The 11,122-nt window shown below is 32.6% G+C and overlaps 1 protein-coding gene across 1 annotated transcript; it reads right to left on the bottom strand.

The window, feature by feature from the left end:
- Window positions 1–1,177: 1,177 nt before the first annotated feature.
- LOC126771010 (polyphosphoinositide phosphatase) lies at window positions 1,178–11,122 on the bottom strand. Its single transcript, XM_050490642.1, has 12 exons — window positions 10,957–11,122; window positions 10,438–10,648; window positions 8,730–9,150; window positions 8,125–8,445; window positions 7,234–7,578; window positions 6,502–6,700; window positions 4,918–5,051; window positions 4,256–4,483; window positions 3,851–4,034; window positions 2,983–3,137; window positions 2,637–2,831; window positions 1,178–1,758 (listed from the first exon to the last, which is right to left on the bottom strand). Exons 1-12 carry the CDS (start codon window positions 11,029–11,031, stop codon window positions 1,518–1,520), a joined length of 2,709 nt encoding a protein of 902 aa, XP_050346599.1. The 5' UTR covers window positions 11,032–11,122; the 3' UTR covers window positions 1,178–1,517.

The following is an 11,122-nucleotide window of genomic DNA, read 5'->3' as shown; positions in this document are numbered from 1 at the left end:
AATCTTACAATTTTAATCAACGATTGAAAAAAAAAAGCATGTAATTGTAGAAATAATAATGAATATGTTATTAAAAAAGGAAAAGAAATTATTTTTATTGAATTTAGTTTTTTAGTAAAACGGAAAATAAGAGGAGCATCTCTTTTTGCTAACCATTTCCGTAAAACGGGCCGGACAGGCTCGATCGTGAGGTGACCAGCAGTTTGCTTGGCCAGTCTCTCGTGCCATTTGTAAAGGATGTCAGGAAATGCCTGAACGTTGTCTCTCCACATTGACTGTTCAGCTTCTGAATATAGAACAGCAGAGTTTCGATGTTCAGTACGCCGATAATATATCGCTGCTAGCACTTCCGCTACTAGATCCCAAGTTGGAGTACGAGCAAGCACACATGCCTTAAAAAACACATGCCTTACGGTATGCTTTAATTACCCTGATCGACATAACGCGTTGTGGACGGCGCAGCAGGGTTTTGTTCTTGGAACACTTAGGGCCACCTTTACCTGCGTAAGTCTTAAGGTGACTCATCGCTTTCGTCTCGTTTAGGCTTCGAAGGCTGACAGGATCGCTCCAACGACGCGTTTGCGTGCGTACCGTTCTTACTTAGGGCCACCTGACCTAACCTAAGCAACCTTGGGAACTAAGATGTTATGTCCCTTGTGCCTGTAATTCTACTGGCTTATTCACTCTTCGAACCGTAACACAAACAATACCAAGTACTGCTGTTTTGTGGTACAATATCTGATGAGTGGGTAGGACCTAACCAGACGAGCTTGCACAAAGCTCTACCACCAGTAATCAAGTAGTTTCGATTTGAGAATAATAATCTAATTGAAAATAATCATTTTTTAACAATGAAAAAATTAAAATAACAGTAAAAAAAATATGTTCGCAACATGCAAATTCATTGTTCTTCGCAAATTTTCTATAATAATCATTATGGTCGAGTTTCGGTCACTGGACGAACATTAGTATGTATAATTATATATTTCAAATTTTAATATAAAAGATCAAATAATCAATATTATTGGCACTCCATTGAATTTTTATGTTATTGTATGGCATCTTTAATATAAATAATATTTATGATTTGAAGTTGAAAATAAATATGTATAATAGATAAGATTAATGTATATTTTGTATTATTTATTAAAAAAATATATAACTAATGTTTTTTTACATTATATATTGTGGTTGAATAACTGTCAGGCACCCAAGTTACGAGCTTCCCCAATCTTTTCCCAGGAACAAAACATTTACAGTCTGTTACAGTTAAAATATTATGTGTAATAAATATGTTTTTTATTAATATGTTAAAACTAAAGCTATAAACTAAACAATACACCATTTCATATTATGCATAATGTTTATATAGTTCATTCTTTTAAACATATTACAATATAATATATGATTAAAATATTCATATTTCAAATATTTACATAGGGATTTAAGCTTAAATATAACATAGATGTTCCAGAAAATATTTATTGAACGTACTTTCTATTTAAAAAAAATCATTTTTACAAACTAAAATTGACGTATCTATTATACAACGCGATGGATTCTTGCGCTACAATAATTTTTCCGGTACTTCGTGCAACATATTCCTGGTATATTTCTTTGGAGGCCTTGGTTACGGTGGGTGGAATGACGTCAACGGAACTGTCAATGGTGAAGGCGCTGCTCACAGTCATCACAATGTGGATATCTGGTTTGTATCGTGGATTGGAACGACGCTCGAAGTTCACATAGCGTTTGTACCTACATTCATAAATACGTTTATACAATAATACTTATAAATTAATTTTAATTGTAAGTTAATTTTTGACAATTTTTTTATGAACATCATATTATTATGTGTACAGCCTGACAAGGATATTTATTAGGCGCGTGGCCGAAATCGGAATTAAAATCAACATCTTATCTATGTCAGTGTCATATTTTGATAGTCGCTGCAACAAATAAGTGAAAATCTAATTGGAAATCTTAAATTTTCTAACTGATGGTCTTATTCTTATCTGTTATATATATAACAGTAAGTATATTTTGTGTTCTTCGGGTGTTTACTTACATACTTACGAGAAATGGATGAAGCATAATTCAGTAAAATCGTTACACCAGGGAGATGATTCTTATCATCAAGACTTCGACATGAGACAATTTAATTTAAATAATGAAGAACATAATTAATCTAAAATAACCTGATATACATTTTGCGATTGACCATTCTTTAGACATAACCTAAGTAATTTAATACATACAATATTATAGCAATAAAAGCGAAGCTTTATGACGTAATTTCAGTATTTTAACACTATATTTGGCAATAGTTAAAGATATTTGGTTTGGTAGGTGGTATTCAATGTTAAGTATGATGATAAATTATAATTTCTTTTTTTAGTTCAGTCAGTTTTTTTTAAACTACAAATGCTATTTCCGATAAGTAAAGGAATTTTATTAAATGGTAACCCTTAAGCTAAAAATATTCAACAGCCCTATCAGTGTCATTGGATTGTCTAAAGATCTTTGTTGCAGTCGGCAGTGTATAGTTTTTTATTTGATATATTTTACAGAAGTCGATAGATAATACTAATGTAAACTACTAATATACCAAATTTCATTTAGTTAGAAATACTTACAGCAACATATCTCGCTTGTCAGGCTCTTGTACTTTGATGCAATTAAACCGTTTAATGGCTGGAAAGAGCGGCGTTTCCTCAACTTCCTTTTCTTCCAACAACTTGGCTACCATTGTGATGGGAGACATGATAAACTGGCGGGAGTTTGGTGTTGAGCTTGTGAGGTCATCATCTGACGTGGAGTCACTGTTTGATCTAGGAACAAAATGTACTGAAGTTTCGACTCATTATCTATAGTATAGAATATTATTATCTATTATTCCAATCAATTTCCTACAATTTCACAATATTATTTATTGTAATTCTTAAAAATGTTTTAAGCATTTCTTATTAGGAAACAACTCACTCGCTGGAATTGTTAGAAATAGTGCTTGATCTTCCGCTAATCACCGGATTTTTAGAACTAGGCCCTTTAACTTGTCCCACAGAACGGCCGCGCACAACGAAAGGGCTTAAGTTCTCATAAGAGTTTGGAGCAAGATCTCTTAATGTATGGTACATCTGAAACAGTTTATTAACATGTTACTTTGTTATCAAAATAAAGACAATATTTTCTTTATACGTTATTAAATTTAACTATATAATGAAATAAAACATTACCAAAATTAAGGTGAAAATTATTTATGAATGTATGTATACTTGAATACAGTGTATCAGTATTAAAAATCATTGCAATATATTAGGGTTTAATAAGGCAAACTAATTATTAGTTGTTCTAAAAGTGTACACTGAGAGTGACTAATTGAATAATCACATAAAACGTAAAAGATTTTTCCGAGTCACGATTATCGTCTCGGTTAGTATTTATTTGTTCGTCCAGTTCTCTAATGTTGATAGCGTGATATCGACGCTATTATCTCGTTGCCTTAGATATAATTTTTTATAATAATATAATTAGGCAGACATCCTTCTGATAATAAGTTTTCACTATCACTCATAGAGTGTAAGAAATATTAATCATTTCTTACATCGTTAATGCGCCATCAACCTTGAAAACTAAGATGTTATGTCCCTTGTGCCTGTAATTACACTGGCTCACTCACCCTTCAAACCGGAACACAACAATACCAAGTACTGCTGTTTTGCGGTAGAATATCTGATGAGTGGGTGGTACCTACCCAGACGAGCTTACACAAAGCTCTACCACCAGTAAAGGTAAAACATATAAAACAAAAAAAATGTGTCCAAAAGTACTTAGTATTGTTTACGTATACCTTAAACTCGAAACAGTCCGCAAAGACGGTGTACTCGAAGGGACGGTTATACTCCTGGTAGGGGTCCACCATCTCCAGCGCGTCGCCCTGCAGGCCGATGACCTCGCAGCACAGCTTGCTCATCTCCAGCGCCGAGCGAGGCAGGCAGCGCGCCGCGCTCTCGTCCCACCAGCGCGTCAGCGACCTGGAACGTGCCATGTAGTATATATATATTACTACACTTCGCCTAAAAAGATTAGTTAAAGCTAAAAATATTTTTTTATTTTTAAATAAGAAAATAAATAACTTTTTAATACTGAGCTTAACAGGGCTTAATCATTACGGCACTAATGGTCTAGATTTTTAATTCGTATGTCTATTCTTATCGTTTCACTTGTATAGTTATGTACACTTCAAACAAAATACCTGTTACTTGGTATGTAAGCCATTGTCTCTGGGTGATGTAAGTAATAATCCGTGGGATACTCCCATATCGCTGGTTGACTGGGGTCTGGTACAAAGAGGCCAAGGAACAAGTTCATAGTGTTTTGTTTCTCTGCGTCCGAGAAAGTGTTGGAGTAGTAACGGCTCAAGGTCTGCATGATATCGTTACCGTGGGATGACCAGGGCGCTGTTTTACGATATGTTTTTATTCTGGAATTTAAAATTTTAAATTTAGATTTTTTTAATTAATTAAACAATGTATACCTGTACGAAATTATTACTTTATGAGAAACTTTCGCACGAAGTACGAGATTCAAGACTGTTTGCTTTTAAATATAGGCAAATCGAAGACAGAAGATATAATTATTATCATAAAGAGTCGACGTAGTGTGTAAAAACACAAAAACGGAAAGGATTTGGCAAAAAATTTACGACCCCCGAACTGCCTGATACCAATCCTTTTTTTGGTAATGTTATTGCTGGGTCTCTGGTCCGGATTGATGATGACGAGTTCTCGATTACTTGAGCAAAATCCCTTAGTCATCTCTTACGTGCTCAGCTGGAACTGCACAGTGTAATTTAAAGACTAAGCTTAACATTCTAAAGTTAACAAAACCCATTTATTTGACTCTCAATATATGTACCTGTGAACAAGTTGCGAGCCTCCGTACTGCAACGCGAGCGTGTCGCCGTGGTCTTCGTATAGTCCTTCCAAAAGTCTAACGCAGTCCGAATCAAATTCGATAACTGGTTCCTCGATTAATCCTAATGCATACAACTGTAATAATTTTCATAACACTATTATTTGTATGGAATAATTTCATTCGACTACACGTGACAGTTTATTACCGACTCTTAAATAAACGACTTATGTTCACTCGTCATATTATATACAAGTATAATTTACTAGTTTCGTACCCTATTTAATTTTTTGTACCCCTACTGTTCAACGTGTACGCAAAATTTAATCATGATTAAGAGTTAAAAAAAACTAACAAACTCACCATTACATTTGGAATATTAGTAAGGATTATATCTATATTCACTAATATAAGTGCTATGTGTATTTATACCATTTTTTGGAAGTTGTGACAGTAACGAACGTTACCCCACTACACAGGCTTAATAATGCTTTTATACACCACTCATACATCTTTTATTCTATGACTATGTGTGATGTGACCGCGGTTTCTATTTACTCGCGTATAACTTTAAAAAAACAATAAAGAGCAGACTTATAATATTTCAGTATATACAACATTTTTAGTTTTATTTTCGTGGGATATTAGTGTTTATTCGGTTTTTGCCGCACCCGGATCTAGATAGGGCAACACAAAATGGAATCATACATGAGAAAAAGATCATTCCCTTAAATCTATTCCGACATACTTGAATGAAAGAAAAAGTCCTTTTCCAAATTTGAATACCATACAAAAGATTATAGTTAACCTTAAAAGATAGAAATATATGTACGCATGGGCGAGTTAACCGACAAATACTAGCATAAGCTGAACCCTATTTAATATGATCGATCATATAGATCTGAGTTCAACTTACATTGGATGTACAGTTATTTTATAGCAATTGAATAAATGTTCGACGTAATTTTTTAAATTAACATAACTATTTATGAACCGATTGAAGTAAAACAAACACTAACTTTTAAGTGAAGTTAGCCATAATATATTAGTGACCGTGAAACCGCACTTAAACCCGTTAAAACGTTTCTAAGATTAGCGTGCACAAACGCAAAGAGAAACAGACAACAATTCTTACAATCATTGTTTTGGGTTCTATTGCGTTGATAAAGGCCCTCGATGTTAGTTTTACTCATACACTTCCATGTACAGACAGCGATCAGTTACAGGTTTATTATATGTATAGATATAGTTGTTTCTACGATATACTAAATTTTTTGTCAGTCAATAAGTAGTTAACGACCCTGATACGACTTTACGTTTGAAATGCCCTTTTCAATGTAATAATCGTTTTTTTTTTTAATTGATATTTTTTTATCCGCTACATCTTCTAATAAATACGCAAAGGTCACATGGACATTTTGGAATTATAGTTCGGCAAAATTAAAGAAATTGTTTTAATATGTGCCTCATTAGTACGTTATTATTTTGACAACCTTCTTCTTCTTTAAAGTCAGCTAAAAATAAACCAACTAATTCAAGGTTAGTAGTGACGTATGACGAGTAATAATAGATTACAGCGGCACTGACCTGCTGGGCCAGCACGCATTTGCCGATAGCGAACTGTGCGGTGTTGGTCCTGTCGAGGCAGTCCACGCAGTTGACGCGCACGAGTCCCGTCTGCAGCCGGCCGGCCTGGTGTCCAGGCACGCCCATCTCCTCGCCGTAACCCTTGCCGCTTAAAAATATACCCGTCCGGCGAACCACGGTCCGGGCTATAGCAGATAGCCTGAAAAAATTGTGTTAATTAGCGCTACTGTACGCTTCCTATATCACCGACGTTTAATCAGGGCATTTAGTCTTTAATTTTACTGTAACCGAGTAAAATTATAACTTTTTAGGCTTCTCGTCTTATTAATATTACTTCTTCAAAAATATATTTCTAATTATTATTTTCTTATTTTAAATAAGAAATATAACAAGTTATCCTGACATTCTTCTTGTAATGTGTGTCGATTATAGTCTAGCTTAACAATTTTAGTATATATATATATATAAAATAGGTACTAGGTAAACTGAGTGGCCTAGTATCCTTTTATTTTATGAATTTATTACTTGTACTTTATTTTGTGATAAATGTATATCTTATCAATGACTGTAACTTTCTCCCTTGCTCTAAGACTGTTTCCTCTTTCCGCCTAGTGTATTTTATCCGAGAAAGGCTTTCGAAATCTGTCAGAAGACATGATCATCATCAAAAGAACAAATAGAGAAAAAGAGATGCCTTGTTTCATACACATGTTAGATTTGTAATAAACTTACTTGTCAAGCACTTTAGCGTCGGCGCCTTTGTTCATCCTAGCCATATCCAGATGAAAATATTGTATTGCATGTTCAGGAGACAAAAATTGATTGAGATATTTCACAGCATTACTGATAACTTCTGTTAGAAGAGATTCGTGTTTTCTCTTTTCTCTCTTTTTGACTAAATTAAGTATCATAATGGGAGAGCCGTATCGCGTCATCAGATTATTAAAGTGTTTCGCTGGTATTTCTGCGTATGGATCACTGCGATCAATCATTATAGCCGGCTTAGGTACCATTTTAGATATATCTTGTGACCAAAAGCTGGGAATCGAACCTCTCATTTGAACAAATGAACTAAATCTGAAACATTTTAAACAATCACTTAGATTATATTAGAAATACATAAATAATCAAGTTAATTAGTATTGACAGAAGAAGAGAAACTAAAAGAATATTTAAAAAACTAATTTCCGGTTTTAGTTTTATAATAAACTTTTAGTTTGTTAAGTACAATTCGACACTCTTGACAGTTGTTCAGGGAGCATATTTCGTCATAATTTTAATTTTGCTTGTGTCAGTCGACTCGGGACGGTTTAATGGGGGACGTTAACATTATGACGTCACAAGAGTTAGAGGGTAGTTAAACATGTATTTATTTATAACAATCATATTTAATTTAAGAGAAAAATATGCTTTGATTTTCAATACAATTTATGATAATTTTAATGTTGGACACAAGAGTAATATTTCTTCTAACAGTTAACAAATTTATTATATTATCAAAATCTTTTTTGAAAATTAATGGAATCTGCTGACAATAGGGAAAGCTAGTGCTACACACAAGGTTAAGATTAAACAATGACTTTAAAAGCATAATAACAAGTATTATTGGATTTTTTTCTATACCTGCCAGCAGCGAAAGAGGAGATCATTGCATCAAGAACGATCTGTTCAGTTTCCACTTCGTTAGCGACATCACCATGCATGTTAGCACCTCTTTTTAAGAACCTAGTGCCGGCATATCGATTGCTTCTTCTTGCAATAAGAGTTAAATATATTGGACGACCGAATATATTTAAATTACTCTGCTCAATAAACCCGTGTATGATGTACAGAATCCAATCAGGATGCAGTTGTGAATGTACAACAGATAAAAGATGGCTGTTCCAAACAAATCTCCATTGTGGTACTGTTCTCACACCAAACTCTAGTTTTGTATTTTGTACTCTAAAAAAAAACAAACTAGTATCATCCGCTCTATTATAATAATTGTATAGAAAACTTGTATTTACTGATTATATGAATGTGCGGTGGCCCCTCATGGTTACCTTACTGATCACCATGATTTTATAACAAAACACCAAAACCTTTTATTGCTCAGTTTGAAAAGAGTGTGAGCAAAAGTAACTACAGACCCAAACAAGAGATATTATTATGTTCTTTCCAACATTGGCAAACATTAGGAATATGAAATGCATAAAAAATCAAATGTAAATATAGCATAAATATACCCAGTTTTTAGTTGTCTCTCTTGCAACTGTTTTTTCCATGTCTCGAATATGTCTTCATCGTCTTGTGTATTATTACATGTGCATTTTTCCTGTTCAGAGTTCAAGTTTGATTGATATACGGCTGCTGTGACTGGTTTGGGAAATAAAGCTGGTGCTAATTTCCTCGGTGGAGCCATATTCATTTGTAAGGTATGTGTTATGTCATAACTATAACTGTAATAAAAGTTCGTTGAGAGATCTATGGCAAGGAACATTTTAACATATCGCTGTTCGTCTGGATGCATTGGCTTGTTGCTTTCATTAGGTATGTATATCATTGCTGTGTCTTCTATTTTATAAATGGAATGTGAGCCAATTACAGCTATCTTACGTCTTTTTGTTACTAATATTATATAATAGCCTTCTAGGAATCTTATGAACCCTGTAAGAACGAAAAGGCATAGATTTTACATTATTAATATAATAAAAGCATTTAAACGAACAAAAAATATTTAAGACTAATCATCTATTTTAGATACTTATTAATTATTTTTTACATTTTATTTTAGTAGGATCTCCAACAAGGAATACACATGACAAGCTTTAAATACATTATGCGAGTTATAAATCTATGTGCTCCTCCTCAGTAACAGGAAACCACAGCATCCATTATATACAACTAAATAACAGCTAATATAAAAAGTAAAATTAAAATTAGGAAGTCCACAAATTTAAAATGATATGACTTAAAGAACTAAAACAAAAAACAGAACTTCTTATGTTAAATGACTACAATATAGGAATAAATTTTGAAAAACTAAAAATAAAAGTAATACAAAAAAAATACTAATAAAAAAAATACTAATAATACAAATATAATGAATGAACATATGAACTTTATTTTAAATATTGCCTAAGATTTTTACATAAAATGTAAGGTAAATCGATGTCATAAAATAGTAACTTTTGTTATAATTTATGTGACTTGAATAACTGAAATGACTCTAACAACATGTGAATTATTGTTTTCTAAAACCACTAATTATCTATGAATTCTTGTATAAACACTGGAAATTAAATACCATTAAGCCCATGTGCATAATAGCAAATGAAGAAATTAATAAACTTATTTACTTTTTAATTATTATAGCCGAGATGGCCTAGTGGTTAGAATGAAATCTTAACCGATGTCTGTGGGTTCAAACCCGGGCAAGCACCACTGATTTATGTTCTTAATTTTTGTTTATAATTCATCTCATGCTTGATGGTGAAGAAAAACATCGTGAGGAAACCTGCATGTGTTTAATTTCACTGAAATTCTGGCACATGTGTATTCCACCAAACCGCATTGGAGCAACATGATGGAATAAGCTCCAAACCCTCTCTTCAAAACTGGAGAGTAGGCCTTAGCCCAGCAGTGGGATATTCACAAGCTTTTACTGTTTGATGCATTTATAAAGTTAGTTTAAAAATTAAAAATGATAAAATAAATAACTGCCTATCAGAACATAGCTTCCTATTGAGAAAACTGTTCCATTATTACTCGTGATCAGTGTCCCTTTTCTCTCATGTAGATTTTTCTTCACCACTAAATACAAGATGAATATATTTATTTATCTTTAATAACTCATACTCTCTTGAAACAATAACTTTCTGTTAATGAGTCCATCTTACTATCTCACATCTTTTGTTAAATCGGTAATTTGTTTAATCAAATTTGAATACAAACCCACAATGCCAAATGCTGATACCAGCTTATTTAATCCGGGTGATCGGCCACTCCTATTACCAAATCCAATCATGTTTAACAGTTGATGAATTTCCTGTTTATTGTATTCAACTTTATCATCAACTAAAATTAGTTCTTTTGAATCCGTTCTGTCTATTTTTAGTACACGAAATCTTGTTTGTGTATTATTTGATCCAATTAGATAAAATCGCTGGAAATTATAATTTTATTAATTGTGACTGGTTTGATGCAACTTTAGAAATGATAGTAAAAAAATGATGATTGATGATTTCATTTAAAACATTTTTTAATAACTGTTTGGGCTTGAGCCTGCAATTAATTTATTTTTCTGAAAGTAAAATATGCAGGCAATATAAAAATATCTTTCTGAAATCAAAAAAATAGATACGATAAAAGTAAGGGCAACAAATATGTATGTGGACATATGTTTACTGTTTGTTAAACATTAAAAAAATACAAATTTATATAAAGTAATATGTAAGATTTGTTCATACTTACTGTTTTAGTTTCATATAAAGCTATTCTTTGAATAGAGCTTATAATTGGATGAAATACTAAATTTTGTTTAGACATTGTGAATTATAATTTGTATCTTACAAAAAATGTTTTTATTACAACAAGCATTTATATTTGGGAACAATATTTATTTTCCTTTTTTTGACAA

This window comes from Nymphalis io, chromosome 10 (genome assembly GCF_905147045.1).
Source record: "Nymphalis io chromosome 10, ilAglIoxx1.1, whole genome shotgun sequence".
NCBI lineage: Eukaryota > Metazoa > Arthropoda > Insecta > Lepidoptera > Nymphalidae > Nymphalis > Nymphalis io.
The sequence above is the reverse complement of the archived record's forward strand: the minus strand, read 5'-3'. Positions and strand labels throughout refer to the sequence as shown.

Excerpts from the sequence above, each read along its gene's own strand:
- LOC126771010 (XM_050490642.1), bottom strand. The coding sequence starts at position 11,031 with ATGTCTAAACAAAATTTAGTATTTCATCCAATTATAAGCTCTATTCAA. Across the intron at positions 9,151-10,437 it reads ATCAGCATTTGGCATTGTGG|GGTTCATAAGATTCCTAGAA; the intron begins GTTTGTATTCAA and ends TCGTTCTTACAG. Across the intron at positions 4,035-4,255 it reads GCTTACATACCAAGTAACAG|GTCGCTGACGCGCTGGTGGG; the intron begins GTATTTTGTTTG and ends GGCACGTTCCAG.